The sequence below is a fragment of the Hemitrygon akajei genome, chromosome 25 (assembly GCF_048418815.1).
Source record: "Hemitrygon akajei chromosome 25, sHemAka1.3, whole genome shotgun sequence".
NCBI lineage: Eukaryota > Metazoa > Chordata > Chondrichthyes > Myliobatiformes > Dasyatidae > Hemitrygon > Hemitrygon akajei.
The window spans coordinates 15,529,998-15,547,974 of record NC_133148.1 but is presented as its reverse complement, the minus strand read 5'-3'; the positions used below and the strand labels follow the sequence as shown (position 1 = coordinate 15,547,974).

Sequence of the window (17,977 nt, the reverse complement as noted above, 5' to 3'; positions counted from 1 at the left end):
CCACCACCCAGGACGTGCCCTCTTTTCACTGCCGTTACCAGGGATATAGGGGTACGAAGGCACGCACAAGAGATTTTAGGAAAAGATTTTGTTTCCTTTATCAACAGATTCTAAACAATCCATGAGCTCATGAACATAGCACACTCGCTTTGCTCTCTTGAGTATCGCATTATTGTTGTAATTTTTTATAAGTTTGATGTATTGGATTGGGCTGATGCCGCAAAATTCACGACATATGTACATGAAAATAAACTTGATCCTCATCCATATTCCGAGCTGTTGTATGTGGTCCTTTTGCTTTCAAAATTCAGATGACAGGTACAGATGCACGAACGAGTCCATCCGTCAAACTAGATCATGAATCTCATCTCTACGAACTGCTAGGATCTGAATAACCTCAGTAGTTTCCCCTACACCGTTGCCTGCCCCGTCTCCCTGCCATACTTGCAACATGTCAGAAGGAAATAGCAGTATACCAGATGTATTAATGAAGCTAATATATAAAACCGAGTCATGGATTACTCTTAGTTGCAAAGATAAGAGAACACACCTGGAAGGTAAAAGGTTTTCATTCTGAATTTATTTCAAAGTAATGTGGCATACAGAATAAATCACTGTCTGCTATCTATTTCGTGACTTACTAACATCTCAGAAGTACTATATTTTTAGAATCACTGTAAAGCTAAAATCATTCTAATGTTATCGAGAGCTCATCACAATGTTACCGAACAAATGACATTAATGGAATATTTCACTTGTGGGATAATCTGAAGAGTGAATACTATGCGTGGTCTTCTGTGAATCCGCAAAACGAAAACTCAAACTGCTACGCAGTAAGCAAGAAATACTTCCAAAGTATTAGTCATTGAATCAAGCAAAATTAGACGCACGATTTAAAGTTGTCAGTTAGTACAAGTGACACGTTAACTAAAGTAGGTTTACCGTGGGATTTATTAATACTTCTGACTAAATTTGTTGGTAGCGACGGATGTCCAACCAAACAGCTGTAGGTGGTTCCCTTCTCCCAGTCTTCTGCGCTGATCCTCAGTTTGCTGGTGACTGAGTTAGAGCCGTTTTCCTTATCGCTGTTAAACTGGATGAAGTATCCCGTATGCAAAAGGGTGTCATTAGCCATCCAGCCGACATATATATCTTCCGGATAAAAACCGGTCGCGAGGCAAATTAGGGTAGCTGCTTCCTCGGCTTGAATCTCCTCAGCTGATGGTTGCAAGAGGTAGACTTTCGGACGGTGCACTTCAGTAACTGGAATAGAAAAATATATGCTCAATTAGTTTCGTCTGTGACTTGCAGATTACTCCGTAATCCTCAGAATTAGAGATTTTATTTAGCATTCTATTGACTGGTTCATGAATGTCACAGTCCAACAGTTTATGTAATGCACTATGTGGCCTCAACACGGGGTTTAATTGCGCTTACCCTTGTTTTTTTTGGTGGCGATTGTCAGTGGTGTTGGCAGATCACGGTCTTCTACGAAGCAGAGGTATTCGGTTCCACTGTTCCACTCCTCTACACTGACCTTCAGTTTGGTGACGATGACGAATTTACTCCCCCTCCTCTCTGGACCGCGAGTCTCTACTCCGTTCATTCTTCGACTTCCATTTACTCGCCAGGAGACTATGACATTCTCTAAATCTGCGTAAACCACTTCGCACACAATGGTTGCTCTCCGAAGCGTCCAAATCTCTTCAAAGGAAGGCTTTTTTATGATGACATTAATATCAGCCTCATGGCAGTCTTCTGGCAAAAAAGTGGGAATGGTTATTTTCATTTTATGATACTTGAGATGTGGATTATATCAACTGTAACCAGGCCACAGTAGCTCATAATCCCACTTACTATGCATTTCTCTGTTTTATTTTCTGCTTCGCTAATACCGTTCTTCCTGCCTTATCAGATTGATTCCTCTATCTTCTTTAGGTGATATCCTAAATAATCCTCCCGTTTATTTATACCACAGCGCAAAGATTACATTGACATGAATTTAACCGTGGCTGCATTCGGGAACGCGAACGTTCACCCTCAGATCAACAGAATACTGAGGAAAAACGTGGCTCGTTGGACTGAACGTGGCTGCATTTAAGAGATTCACATAAAATAGCAAAACGTTTGTCTTTCAGTTTCTATTGTGATGTTGAAACAAATTGACCGAATAAGATAATTAAGTGTAAAGCTATACTCAGTAAAAACTGCAAAGTTCGAGAGCATTGTCTCCATTATGTACAGAGTGGAATGCTGTTCAAAATAAGGAAGCAAAATATAAAATATCCATAAATCCTAATAAGAGCGCTGTTGTGTGTTCAGTACAGCAACAATTTATGATCCCAGTACTGACTGCTATCTCCTCAATACTTTCCATAATATTTTTGCTGGAACGACTCTACTAGAAATAGGAAAACGTGCCAGTAAAGTGAAACCGAAGTGGCCACACTGTCTGTGTAGGTTACCACATGCCACAAGATATAATAGAACCACGTGTTCACAGCGAACAATTGCCACATAATTGATCTTGAAAATTACTAAAGTCTACTGCAATGTTTGAGCCGACAGCTGCAATATTTACGATATCACGAGATCTAGTGTTAGGGAAATACTGTTAGAGTAGCTTAGGTGAATAGGAGCAGTCCATTTTGTGCATGTTAAACCGTACACCAATCATGTAACAGAAGCGACTGAAATAAGAGTTTACGGTCGTAAAAGAAGCGATTGGTACTGGGGCCTCGGCTACTCTTAGTCTATTTCAATGATATAACTGTTGGATATGTTGTAATATGTCTGTTTGCTGGGAATACAAGCTGGGCGGCATCGTGATCTGTGAGAAGGATTCCGGGAAAATTTATTGCTAATAATTGCTAATAATTAGGTGATTGAATTTAAGGTGGAAAACGTGAGGATATCAACTTAGGAGAAATGAATAGAACGGTAGTGCAAACACGAGGAAATCTGCAGATGCTGGCAATTCAAACAAAAACACACACAAAATGCTGGTGGAACACAGCAGGCCAGGCAGCATCTATAGGGAAAAGCGCTGTCGACGTTCTGGGCCGAGACCCTTCGTCAGGCCTGACCGAAAGGAAAGATAGTAAGAGATCTGAAAGTAGTGGGGGGAGGGGGAAATGCGAAATGATAGGAGAAGACCGGAGGAGGTGGGATGAAGCTAAGAGCTGGAAAGGTGATTGGCGAAAGTGATACAGAGCTGGAGAAGGGAAAGGATCCAAATTGAGAAGCTCGAAAACGGATCCTGAAGCCAACTAGAATCAGTTGGCGGCGGAGACACGTTCCAAGGAAGGATATATGGGTGTAATAGCGGGTCTGGGTCAAAATATGATCGAAAAGCAGAAGGGCCGAAGGAATTATAGATGGGGAGCAGCGAGAGAGGGTTTCACTGAACTCCCGTCGAAGAGAAGATTTAAACTTCTTCAGTGTAGACATCACTGGCAGAGGCTTCGCAGTAGAATTTAAAGAGCAAACACGAGGAAATCTGCAGATGCTGGAAATTCAAACAACAATACACACAAAATGCTGGTGGAACACAGCAGGCCAGGCAGCATCTATAGAGGGAAGCGCTGTCGACGTTTCGGGCCGAGACCCTTCGTCAGGACTAACCGAAAGGAAAGATAGTAAGAGATTGGAAAGTAGTGAGGGGAGGAGGAAATGCGAAATGATAGGAGAAGACCGGAGGGGGTGGGATGAAGCAAAGAGCTGGAAAGGTGATGGGCGAAATCTGAAAAGTGTTGGGGTTCATCGTGGTCTGCGTGCTCTTTTACGTAAATAATTGAATATCAAGAGCAGGTTGTTGCAATTTCTTTCTGGAACTAATAATCGTAGAAATTCCACTTTCCCTTGCTACATAGATCATCCCGCAATAATACGTTAACAGCTTCATTTGATGAGGAGTTGTGATTAGATTTGAGCAATATACATTCATAAGCAACCATCTGTCCTTATCATGGAAAGGAGGTAAAATTCATGAAGTTCCTGAAGGGTACTTAAGAACTGCCCTGACAATCTAATACAATGATGTCCTTGTGCCGGTATAATGATTTTCATAGTTTCCTTTGGTGCAATTTATGACTCCAACCGACAACACGACGCCAAGGCAGCGCAGAAGTAGAGCGACGTTATTACAGGTCGGAGCGTTCTGGATTTCGGAGTTCAATGCCCGTGTCATTCTGTAAGAAGTCTTTAAGTCTTCCCCGTGGAATGTATTGGTCTTCTCGGATGCTCCACTTTCCTCACACAGGCAAAAAACCGACAGGGTAGGTTAATTAGTCATCGTAAATTGTCCCATGATTAGGATAGGGTTAACCAGCATTGTGCAGCTGCTGGGGCGGCGTGCCTCGAACGGCTGGAATGGCCTACTCCGCGCTGTAGCACTAAGTAAATGTATTGCACTTCGCTGTATAATGGGATCGAATTGTCCAAACGATTGATGCAACTATGTTGTCTTTGCATTTTCCTGTAAACTACATTCCAGCTTTTCCGTAAAATCGAACGATAGTCTGAACTCCCTACAGCGTGAAATCAAGAGTCCCCGTAGACATTCGTGGATAGTATTGTGCGTTGTTGTGAGATCAGGGCCGAGCATCATCAACAGCATGCGAGATAAAAATAAACAGGCCATAAATGAGGAATCACTCTCCACATCGAGAGGCATATCTACTTTCCTGTTCCAGAGAGGAATGGTTTGCATGCCAATATTTAAATGTAACATAAGTTCAAAAAAGAAGGGATGTGAGAACAGTTTCAACTCAGACATTGCCTCACATGTCCTGGTCGGATGGCTGCTAGTGGTGTGGACGATTTCAATACTTACTGAACACCAGTTAGTTTGGCTCACATTTATCTATCTATCGATCGATCTATTTAATATGCAGTTATTTACTTACTTATTTACTTACGTATTTAAAGATATATGTAGCCATCGCCCTTCTGACCATTCGGACCGCACCACCAACAACCTCCGATATAATCCTGGCCTAATCGCTGGACAATTCAGAATGACCAATTAACCAAATACCCTGTACGTCTTTCGACTGTGGAAGGTAACAGGAATACTAGGAGGAAACCCACGTATTCTATAGGATGATCTACAACTTCTTACAGAGGACGATTCTCATCCAATTATTCACGCCGGCCATGTCGGAGACTTACCACTAAAGCACCACTCTTTACAAGCGTGGTCCATTGATGTGTGACCTTAGGGTATAATTACAAACGCCAAGAATGGCTCCGTTCATATTGCCATTCATCAATTAATATTTGCACCCGTTCTTCCAGCTTTAGCCTATTGAGGTCCTATTGGTCAGGTACGTTAACATTATAATTCAGTTTGTCTCCCCATGTTCCACAGAGATTCGATTATATAACACTAATTATAGTTGACGCTCACATATGTTACCTTATCGGACCGACGGAGAGGTCTGATTACTAATAAAGTACTACAGTAATGATCGTTTCAATCTGCTCATTGCCGACCTTTGTGTAGTTTTATCTCTTGACTGGGATGTAAAGCATGGAAAGGATGTGTGCCTTTTGACAAATTGTACTTACTTCTCGGGGTGCTGATGTTTGCTTTCACAGTAGATTTTGAAGGTGGGTGCGTGACGACACAGGTGTATGTTGCGTCCTTCTTCCAATCGTCTGCAGTCAAGTAAAGGAGGCTTCTCGTGCTGAAGGTCATGTCCTGTTGAAGTGCAGTTGGGAGGCTGGTTGCGTTCGAGTGGAATGCGGCTCTGTCCTTCTGCCACAAAACGGTTATGTCATCGGGGTAGAATCCCGTTATCATGCATGTGAGCGTAGCGATACCCGCAGTTTGAATCTCCTCTGGAGACGGGGACAAGAGGCGTACGCTTGGTTTCACTGGTTTGGCTGCAAGAGAAGGTCAATCAGTCTTAATCTCCAAAACAAGTTGGACAAGTTTCCTAACTATGCGCTGGACAAGTTGTTTAAGAATCCATGGTGAGCGCTCTACTTGTTAGTCAGCTGTTAAGGATAATGGTGGTGATAACTTTCTGCCCGGAAGTGTATCACGAGCGGCGTACCACGGTCCTAAGAGCTATGTTGTTTGTGATATAACGATATGAATGTGCATATAGAAAATATAATTTCTGAGTTTATGGATGAGAGTAAACGGTGGTGTTTTCAAACGCGATGATGGGTATCAAAAGCTGTGGCAATACAGATCAAATACAATGTTAGAGTTTGCGGATGCATATTGAGAAATGCGTGTCGATGCAGTTTGGGAACTGAAGAAGGGGTACGCTATGAATAGAAAATATTTCTTAATTAAGGAATGTTTATGAACAGAGAGATATTAGGGTCTAAGTCCATAGTTCCCTGAAAGTAGCAGCACCGGTAGATGGTGTGTTTTCAAAGGAACACGGCATACTTGCTTTCACAGGTCAAGATTAGCATATGAAATTTGGGACGCTCTGTTTTAAATTTACCAAACACTGGTGCACTAGATTTTGAAATATTTGGTCGCCTCGTTGTAAGGTAATGGCATTGCGCTGGAAAGAGTGCATAAGAGATACAACAGTATGTTAACTGGGTTGGAGAACGTCAGTTATGGGGAGCAATTAGAATCGCTGGGCTTGTTTTTTCTGGAGTGAAGGAAACTGAGTAGTGACCCAACAACACCATGCAAAATTATCAGCAACATGGGTAGGATAAGTAGACAACAGCATTCGCATGTCTCGACTATGAAATCCAAAGATGGCATGTACTTAAATTAAGTGGGAAGAGCTTTAGAGGGTACCTTAAGGAAAGCTAGTACAAACGAAACTGTTGATATTTTAATCACGCTGGAAGTGGACACGCTCACCGCATTCGGCAAATATTTAGACGATCACTGAATTAGTAAAGACATTCAAAGATATTTTTTTTCTGTTGCTGAAAATTGGATTGAGGTAGATATGAAACATCTTTGAACATTGGGTTCGGAGGGCCAACTGTATTTCTGTGCAGTATGATTTTATGACTACAACTTCTCAGAGGAGTAGTAGAAGGATACAATTATTAGAATGCCTGCTGCAAGTCTCCAGAAACCTGGTTTCGGTCATAACCTGCTCTACGGGAGTTTATTTGGTTGCCGTGTAGCTGTGCGCGTTTTGTTTTAGGTTCTCCGATTTCCATATCGAACAACATGCCGGTGCTTGCCAGGTCCACTTATCATAACTTACTCTTCAGCAGAGTAGAATCTGCGAGGAATTGTTGAAGCTACGAAACAATAAAATAGATTCGAGTGGAAATCGTTGAATGAGTGTTGAAGCGGGTTTGGGTTCAGTCGACCGAAGGGTCTGTTCCAATGCTGTCGGGCCCTAAGCTTTCAACATTTCATTCGACGAACTCTTGGGTGGAACGCTATCGGTGCACCATTTGTCAGAAAACCTGTCTTGCCCTGAATAAGATTATACATTATGATTCTAGCAGAGGGCAACTCGTTCACCATCATGCCTGCTTTCCCTGAATACTGCGGCCTGGCAGTTTCTGCTCCTCTTTCTGTACCAAAAAACAGATTATTGTTTTTACCAACATTTTGATTGTTGGTATTGCACCCACCTTTTGCGTTTCGTGTCCGTTTTGATAACGGAGCAGCTGATTGATTGTCCTGCACCGAGCAGGAGTATTCTACCCCGCTGTCCCACTCGGCCACGCTGCTGGTCAAACGGCTGACTGTCACGTATTGTCTCCCGATCTTTGCTGCTTGTTCTGTTTCAACACCATCAGCCTGTTCCTTTCCACCTACTGTCCAAGAGATGGAAACCTCAGCTGGAATCGTGGCGATCACTTCACACACCAGTGTGGCAGTTTTGTTTATCCACATTTCTTCAACGGTAGGATCTCTGAGAAATAATGCGAATTCTAGAAGATATAATTGAGAGGTCTCATGACGAATCTGTAGTTTAGCAAGGATTTCAATATAGTAATAACCTGCTACACGTTAAGAGCTTAAGGTGGAATTTGTTCAATTTAAATGATGCTTAAGTCGTCTTTTCGTACACCCTTGGTCAGATCATGACCACACTCTTCCACACTGAAAGAAAGGAAAATGGTTGAAAATGAATAACATACCGTCATTCATAGATAAGTGTGGCGAAGGATAGAGAGAGAGATGCAGCCGGCCATCCCCGGAAAGGAGGACAGTGATGAAACACCGGCGTGGTGAAGGGGCAGTGTCTTGTGGCAGAACAGTCAATGGGTTGCTGCGAGACAGAGAGATTGACTGAGGGAGGACAGAACACAGGAAGATAGAAGGTGGAAGTGAATGTAAGGTGGAAAGAAATGCTAAATAAATATGCAGTATTCAATCTATTTATGCAAGAATGATGGACCAGTTTAGCACAAGGTTTAACTGTTTGATAAGTCAAGTGGTTGCCTCGACTACTTTCTTCTTTTTATTTATCTATTTTGCAGTATTTTCATTATTGCATGCTGATACCAGCCACAGATATAACATATCAGTAAAAATTAACGTGCTGTTAAAATTGAAAGTTAAAGGGAATCATGGAGGATGTTATATTATTGCCCCTTTCCTATGCTTATTTTTTAAAGAAGTCCGGATTCTTTAGAATCATTTCAGATATGCAAACTCTATTCGATGCATTAACATGATCAGAAATCAATATTCACTGATGCGCCATGACGTCTGCTGACTACTCCTCGCAAGATTTTCTTGTCATTCTTACCTCTGATATTTTAATGTTTGCTGCCTAATCATTCCGAATCACACTCCTATCTTTCCCTTATCCAAACTTGATACTGACACGCATCTCAATCTTTAGTAGTCTGGTTATTTTTAAATCTTGTCCGTAGATCATTACAGCCCACCAAATGAAATATTGAGGAGGAAAGTGGAAATACTGCACCAATGGATTGGGAACTCATTCTTACCTGACTCAGCTCGTATTTCTTTGCGGATGTTGCTGCTGGTTGCAGAGTGGGATACACTACACGAGTACACAGCACCACTGGCCCATTCGTTTAGAGGCACTTTGAGCACACTTGCTGAGGTAAACGTTTCGTCTGAACTTTTAGTGGAAGAAGTGGTGGTAAACCCGGACTGTACGGCTTGTCCGTTTTTCTGCCAGGCCACTGCAATGTTTCCAGGTCGGTATTCGCTCATGAGACAAATCAATTCCACAAAGCCCTGTGCTTTTTGTTCGGCAGTTGCAGAATAGACAAGAGTGATGTTTGGCGGGGTCGGTTGTTTTACTAAAATGAACAAAAACAAAAGTCTTTGAAATGATTGGATCAATTTTACGTTGTTCTTTTGACAATCTGTAAGGCATAAGACAACTACAATATTCCTTGCGTCATAGGAATTTTTACACGTCAAGAACTACGTTAGCATTTCTAAGACCTTTTGGCTGAAGGGATGACTGAAGCTGAAATATTTCCTTCAGCGTAGTGGTATCACAGCTTACGGTTATTTTATTTTTATATACCTTGAATAGTATTTCGAAATTTCGCCTGATTATTCTTTGTGGTATCAAAGCTGTCGTGGGCCATACGAATTGACTGGAGGAGAGAGATTTAAAATCTAGCTGTCAGAATAAAATCTCTCACTCAATGGCAGCAAGACCAAGCAGCTGATTATTGACTACAGGAGGAGAAAACCGCGGGTCTATCTGCCTGTCATCATCTAGGGGTCAAAGGTGGAGAGAGTTAGCAACTTCACATTCCTCTGCGTTATCATTTCAGAGGATCTATCCAGACTCCAGCTGGTAAGTGCCATTAGAAAGAAAGCACGGCAGCGCAACTACTCTCTTAAAAGTTTAAAAATATCCGGTATGTCATCTAAAACGTGATAAACTTACGTAGATGTGCCGTAGAGGGTATACTGACTGGTTGCATTACGGTCTGATATGGAAATATCAATGCCCTTGAACGGACATCCTGCAAAAAATGGTCGTGAATACAGCATAGTTCATGGCGAATGCAACCTTCCCCACCATTAAGCCCATCTATTCGCCGCGCTGTCGCAGAAAAGCAGCATTTATCTTCAATGACCCTTGGGTTCCAGGCCACGCTCTCTTCTCGCTGCCGCCATTGGGAAGGAGGTACCGAAGCCTAGGTACCCAAAATAATTGTTTCGAAAACAAATATTACCCCTTCAACATCAGTTTCTTGAACCAGAAGGAATACCTTTACTCAACTTCATTTCCCCAGACGTTGAACTGTTCCCATAACCTCTGGGCTCAGTTAAAAAAAAAAAAAAAAAAAATATATATATATTCATCTCATGTTGACGATATTTATTGTTTATTTATTTTACTTGTTTTGTTTTCTGTTTGATTTGCACAGTTTGTCTTTTGCCATTTGGTTGTCCGTCTAAATGTGTGCGGGTTTCGTTGATTCTGTTGTGTTTCATGATGTTTGCTGTGAATGCCCGCAAGAAAATCAATTTCAGGGTTGTGTATGATGACGTATATGTACTTTGAAATTCGATGATAATGATGATGATGATGATGATGATGATGATGATATGTAGGCTTGTTAAATGGTAGTCGTATCTGAAACGTCAGCAGTCTGTCCATATTACAGAATATAGTATTTTATAGTCTGCACAATTTTAGACTAGGTTTACCTGAACGAGACAAAAGTTATCTTTCAACTTCAGCTCGTTTCCATTTTTCTCAAACTGCAAGTTGCTGTTGATGATTGCTGAGGTGCACTGAATGTGGGAATCAACAATGGCAAGTTGACTGTGTTTCTACTCAGATAGAGCAGGCAATAGATAACATGAGTTGATAGCATGAGTTAAACATGAGTTTAAACTGAGTTGGCAAGGGGAAGGAAACCAGGGTGTTAGGGTCGAGGAAGAGGAAAATAGAAATAAGTCAAGGAAGTCCTGCTGTTCTGGAGGATTTAAACTAATGTGGCAGGGGGATGGAAACAAGTGCAGAGAGACAGAGGGGTGTAAGATGAGAGTAGAAGCAAAAAGTAGTAAAGTGAAAAGTAAAAGTGGCAGGCAGGCAAATCCAGGGCAAAAATCAAAACGGGCGACTTTTCAACATAATTGTATAAGGGCTAAGAATGTCGTAAAACAAGCCTGGAGGCTTTGTGTGTAAATGCGAGGAGCACCAAGGTGGATGAATTGACTGTGCAGATAGTTATTAATGAATATGAAATAGTTGGGATCACAGAGACATGGCTCCAGGGTGACAAAGGATGGGAGATCAACATCCAGGGATATTCAATATTCAGGAGGGATAGACAGGAAAGAAAGGAAAGTGGGATAGCGTTGCCAGTGAGAGAGCAGATTAACATAATAGAAAGGAAGGACACTAGCTGGAGGATGTGGAATCGATATGGGTAGAGCTGCATAACACTAAGGGGCAGAAAACACTGGTGGGAGTTTTGTACAGGCCAGCTAACAGTAGTAGTGAGATTGGGGATGGCATTAAACAAGAACTTAGAAATGCGTGCAATAAAGGAACAGCAGTTATAATGGGTGACTACAATCTACATATAGATTGGGTGAACCAAATTTATAAGGGTGCCGAGGAAGAGGATTTCTTGGAATGTATTGGAATGGGTTTCTGAACCAAAATGTCGAGGAACCAACTAGAGAGCAGGCCATTCTAGACTGGGTATTGAGCAATGAGGAAGCGTTAGTTAGCAATCTTGTCGTGCGAGGCCTGTTGTGTAAGATGGATAATATGGTAGAATTCTTCATTAAGATGGAGAGTGACATAGTTAATTCAGAAACAAAGGTTCTGAACTTAAAGAAGGGTCGCTTCGAAGTTATGAGACGTGAATTATCTAAGATAGACTGACGAATGATACTTAAACGGTTGACGGTGGATATGCAATGGCAAGCATTTAAAGATCGCATGGATGAACTACAACAATTGTTCATCCCAGTTTGGCAAAAGAATAAACCAGGGAAGGTAGTGCACCCGTGGCTGACAAGGGAAATTAGAGATAGTATCAAGTCCAAAGAAGAAACATACAAATTAGCCAGAAAAAGCGGCACACCTGGGAACTGGGAGAAATTCAGAGTCCAGCAGAGGAAGACAAAGGGATTAATTAGGAAAGGGAAAAAGGATTATGAGAGAAAGCTGGCAGGGAACATAAAAACTGATGTAAAACCTTTTATAGATACGTGAAAAGAAAAAGATTTATCAAGACAAATGTAGGTCCTTTACAGTCAGAAACAAGTGAATTGATCACGGCGAACAAGGAAATAGCAGACCAATTGAATAACTACTTTGGTTCTGTCTTCACTAAGGAAGACATAAATAATCTTCCGGAAATAGTAGGGGACCGAAGGTCTAGTGAGATGGAGGAACTGTGGGAAATACATGTTAGTAGGGAAGTGGTGTTAGGTAAATTGAAAGGATTAAAGGCAGTTAAATCCCCAGGGCCAGATGGTCTGCATCCCATAGTGTTTAAGGAAGTAGCCCAAGAAATAATGGATACATTAGTGATAATTTTTCAAAACTCTTTAGATTCTGGATTAGTTCCTGAGGATTTGAGGGTGGCTAATGTAACCCCACATTTGAAAAAAGGACGGAGAGAGAAACGGTGGAATTATAGACTGGTTAGCTTGACATCGGTGGTGGGGAAAATGCTAGAGTCAGTTATCAAAGATGTGATAACAGCACATTTGGAAAGCTGTGAAATCATCAGACAATGTCAGCATGTATTTAAGAAGAAAATCATGTCTGAAGAATCTTATAGAATTTTTTGAGGAGGTAACTAGTAGAGTGGATAGGGGAGTACCAGTGGATGTGGTGTATTTGGATTTTCAAAAGGATTTTGACAACGTCTCACACAGGAGATTAGTGTGCAAACTTACAGCACACGGTATTGGGGGTATGGTATTGATGTGGGTAGAGAATTGGTTGGCAGACAGGAAGCAAAGTGTGGGAATAAACGCGACCTTTTCAGAATGGCAGGCAGTGACTAATGGGGTACCGCAAGGCTCAGTGCTGGGACCCCAGTTGTTTAGAATATATATTCATGATTTAGACGAAGGAATTAAATGCAGCATCTCCAAGTTTGCGGATGACACGAAGCTGGGCGGAGGTGTTAGCTGTGAGGAGGATGCTAAGAGGATGCTGGGTGACATGGATAGGTTAGGAGTAGGCAAATTCATGGCAGATGCAATTTAATGTGGATAAATGTGAGGTTATCCACTTTGGAAGCAAGAACAGGAAAACAAATTATTATCTGAATGGTGGCCGATTAGGAAAAGGGGAGGTGGAACGAGACCTGGGTGTCATCGTACACCAGTCATTGAATGTGGGCATGCAGGTACAGCAGGCGGTGAAAAAGGCGAATGGTATGTTGGCATTCATAGCAAGAGGATTCGAGTACAGGAACAGGGAGGTTCTACTGTAGTTGTGCAAGGCCTTGGTGAGACCACACCTGGAGTATTGTGAGCAGTTTTGGTCCCCTAATCTGAGGAAATACATTCTTGCCATACAGGGAGTACAAGGAAGGTTCACCAGATTGATTCCTGGGATGGCAGGACTTTCATATGATGAAAGACTGGATCGACTGGGCTTATACTCGCTGAAATTTAGAAGATTGAGGGGGGATCTTATTGAAACGTATAAAATTCTAAAGGGATTGGACAGGCTAGATGCAGGAAGATTGTTCCCGATGTTGGGGAAGTTCAGAACGAGGGGTGATAGTTTAAGGATAAAGGTGAAAGCTTTTAGGACCGAGATGAGGAGAAACTTCTTCACACAGAGAGTGGTGAATCTGTGGAATTCTCTGCCGCAAGAAACAGTTGAGTCCAGTTCATTGGCTATATTTAAGCGGGAGTTGGATATGGCCCTTGTGGCTAAAGGGATCAGGGAGTATGGAGAGAAGGCAGGTACAGGGTTCTGAATTGGATGATCAGCCATCTTCATACTGAATGGCGGTGCAGGCTCGAAGGGCTGAATGGCCTACTCCTGCACCTATTTTCTATATTTCTTATGTTTCTACATTGAACATAATACCACTTTAATTCTCCGAGTCCACCCTGCCAATTAAGGATCCATTTTTATACTACGAGAGACAATTTGCTGTGCCCAGTTCGATGATTGATTGATATTGCGTATTTGGATTTTCAGAAGGCCTTTGACGAGGTGCCACTCATGAAGCTGCTGAACATGCTAAGAGCCCATGGAGTTACAGGAAGTTTCTAGCATGAAAGCAGTGGCCGTTTGGCAGGAAGCAAAGCAAGCCTTTTCTGTCTGGTTGCCGATGACTAGTCGTGTTCCACTAGTGTTGGGATCGATTCTGTTTTACGTTATATTTCAATAATTTGAATAATGCAATTGATGGTTTTGTTGAAACGTTTGCAGATGATACGAAGATAGGTAGAAGGGCAAGTAGTTTTGAGTAAATAGAGGGGCCACAGAGCGGCTCTAGACAGATTAAGAGAATCGGCAGGCGAAGAAATGGCAGTTGGAATACAGTGTCGAGAAATGCACGGTCATACACCTTGGTAGAAGAAATAAAAGAGTTAACTACTTTATAAGTGGGGAGAAAATACAAAAAAAAAACTGTGGCGCTATGTGACTTGAGAGTGCCTGTGCAGGATTCCCTAAAGATTAATTTGCAGATTGACTCTATGGTGAGGAAAGAAATGCGATGTTCGCATCCATCTCAAGAGGACTAGAATATAAAAGCAAGAATGTAATGCAGAAACTTCATAAAACACTGGTGAGTCCTCAGATGGAGTACTGTGAGCAATTTTCAGCCCCTTGTCTTCGAAAGGATGCGTTAAAACTGGAGAAGGTTCATAGGAGGTTCACAAAAATGATTCTAGGATTGATTGGCTTTTCATATGAAGAGTGTAGTGTTAAATGGCTCTGCCAGTATTCGCTAGAATTCAGAAGAATGAGGCGTGACACATTTTCACCTATCGAATAGTGAACGGCCTTGATAGAATGAATGGATGTGGTGTGCATGTCTCCTATAGTGGGAGAGTCTAAGACCAGAGGACACAACTTCAGAATAGACAGGCGCCCTTTTACAACGGATATGAGGAGGAATTTCTTTAGCTAGAGAGTGGTGAATCTGTGGAATTCTTGCCGCATGAAGCTGTGGAGACCAGGTCTTTATGTATATTTAAAGCTGAGGTTGATAGATTCTTGATTGGTCAGGACACGAACAGGGAGAAGACAGGAGATTGAATAGGAGAGGAAAATTGGATCAGTCATGATGAAATGGCGGAGCAGATGCGATGGGCCAGATGGCCTAATTCTGTTCTTATTTCTTATGGTCTAATGGCCTTATGGAATGAAATAGCAGCAAACTCGTGAAACGAGCAGTTTGCGTCAAATCCATTGAGTCAGGAAGGTGCTGGGCAGCCTGCAATTGTCGCAAAGTTTCCAGCGCATGCCCAAATCCACTAATCCTAAGGAGACATCTTTGGAATATGGCTGACATTGTAATAGGGCAATGCTGCTCACTAGAATCACAGGATAGGTGTTTGGGACCAGAATGTTTAGAATTAGTCTCAAAGATATTTTGGCGAAGGCAACATGGATATTTGGAAAGAGTTATGGAGAAGTACAAGGCACACAGTAGCTTAGCTGTTAGCGCAACTCTATCACAACTCGAAGAGTCAGGGTACAAAGCAGGGATCTTTGCGGACATGCAAAGCAAAAGGTAATCACATATTACAGAAGGAGGGGAGATATAGAGCTTATAACAAAACTGATGACAGTGAAGTGAAAGGGTAGTCCAATACACTTTATTGGACTGAAAAACAGATTCCCTTCAATTGGAAATAGCACAGTAAAATAGAAAGGGTGTTGATGGTGTTTCTAAGTATTTAATACATTCACCCTCTCGTACTTATCTCAAATGCTGATTCCTTCCCAGTTTCTCAGTTAAGTGCATGAAATAGGCTGTGCTTGACGTCTGAAAAGTTCCTTTCCCAATGAGATCAAAACCCAGGGGGATGATCTACATTAATTTGGGAGAAAATGGGCCGGGCCGACGGAGTAATACTCCACAGCGCTATATACAAACAAAGACGATGCTGTTTACTTGCCTATTTAACAAAACACACACACACACACACACACATGTGGAATTGGACTGGGTTCCCACAAAAATCCATTAAGAACGAGATTCAGAGGACTTTTAAACACGACTAAGCTCGGACAAAGGAGCGTAACAGCATGTTTAAAACTAAGAAAGCTGAAGCAAACAAACAATAATAAGTTCAAGCAAATTGGTAGAATGATAGATATTTTTGCGAATTGCTTCGCTGACATTTGTGGATCCCATAATATTGTCGGAGGTCTGCTTTAATTTGAGTTTGTTTTAGGAAGGAACTACTTGTAAACGCTATCATTCAATTGATTGATGAAAATTAAAACCCGTTTCGCAGAAACGTTTCCGTTGCAACCCATATTTGAGCATACTGCTTCAATGACGACAGTTTTATATTTTGTACCATAGCACGGTCTGTTTAACAATGTAAACCTTCATAATTGGTGTATTGAGCGACACTGACACATCTAGAATGTCATTCATTAAGATCTGGAGTGTAACTTTTAACTAAATGTAGCGCCCTGCCAATTGACAAAAAGATTTAGCGAGATGGTAGAGACTTGATATTTATTGTGCTCTTTTTTCAAAGAATACATTGATTATTTTGACCTTGTTTCAGTATCTCTTCTGGCCTTGCGCACAGACCTTTTGCCTCCCTCTGCCCTCCCTGAATCTTCTGACGATTGACACTAAAATATAACTAAAGTTATACAATTCCAACAATTCTGACAACAGAAAATATGTTTAATCCTGGTCGTCTAGGCGCTCACTAAATGTATGGATTTGTTAGAGCATGATATGTGTTTCTAAATAGAAGACATTTTTTCTTCTATTCCAGCTAAATGACAAGTTTTTTTCGCAACGAATATATGTTTTAACAGCCCCTCGAAGTATCAAGTTATTAATCTGAACTGAAACCTATTTCATCTTCAAAGTTATTTCCTCCTTGGGTCTGCGACCATTGGGGAGTAAATCCACACTCAAATATGCAAGGATATGAGGACCTCGCACTTATATCAATACAGCAGGTAATACTTTAAAGTAACCATCGGACGGGGTTAGGGTCTAGCAGGTCGAGGGTAATTTGTGCGCTTCGATTTGTAAAAATATTCCAAGTTCAATTTTCGTCTTTTTAAACGAGCGAAAGTATAATCTTGGGAGGATAAAAGCGTGTACTTAAATTCTTCTGGGGTGTCTTAGTCAATTAACGTGTTTCTAATGAAATGCTTATACTCCAAAAATACATTATCATATTGCCCTTTTCGGTTTGCATCATTTAAACGAGAATATAATTATACTTTACTTCGGGGAAAAGTACGTGATTTCTCCAAATGTAATAAAAAAAATCACTTACCAGGTATCACAGTCAGCTTTGTGCCAGCTCCGTCGTAGTAATAATAACACAATGATTAACTTCCTATTCAGCGCAATTCAAAAAGTAATCATTAAAGCTGAATTGTTGACGGAGGATTTCCACAATAATGCAGGAACAAAGGACTGACCAATATATTCCATTTCCTTCAGTTTCACTCACTCCTGTATTTATTCAGTGCACTGTAAGCGCATATGATAATAAAACTGGAATTTCGCTGTTTGAGTACCAGACACTGTAGGTAGAATTCTATCTAAAGGAGAAGCAGAATTGTTTGAAAAACTATGTTGAGTAACATCCATGAACGTAAAGTCATATTTTGTAATCCCATTTACAAATAGATGATCTTAAAAAAAAATAAAACTGTCTCGGAGGTTTGTGCTATGGCATAGACTACTGTGTCACAGTACTGGCACATCAGTTCACATGAGCACAATAACCTCCTTGTTGGAAATAGCGTATAAATCCGTCAGATAATCCCATAGGTCCATGATACGATGGTAGGGGACATAAATGAAATGGTTGCTATGGCCTGTTTAAATCCCGTCGATAATAGCTCTCAGTCAGGTAGAT

The 17,977-nt window shown here is 41.4% G+C and overlaps 1 gene segment (V, D, J or C); it reads right to left on the bottom strand.

Annotated features, from left to right (window-relative positions):
• Window positions 1-653: 653 nt before the first annotated feature.
• LOC140716197 (Ig heavy chain C region-like) lies at window positions 654-17,910 on the bottom strand. The segment is given in 6 exon segments: window positions 654-1,263; window positions 1,438-1,758; window positions 5,572-5,889; window positions 7,582-7,884; window positions 8,914-9,234; window positions 17,387-17,910. Coding segments are annotated over 5 exon segments (1,557 nt in total).
• Between the last annotated feature and the right edge of the window lie 67 nt (window positions 17,911-17,977).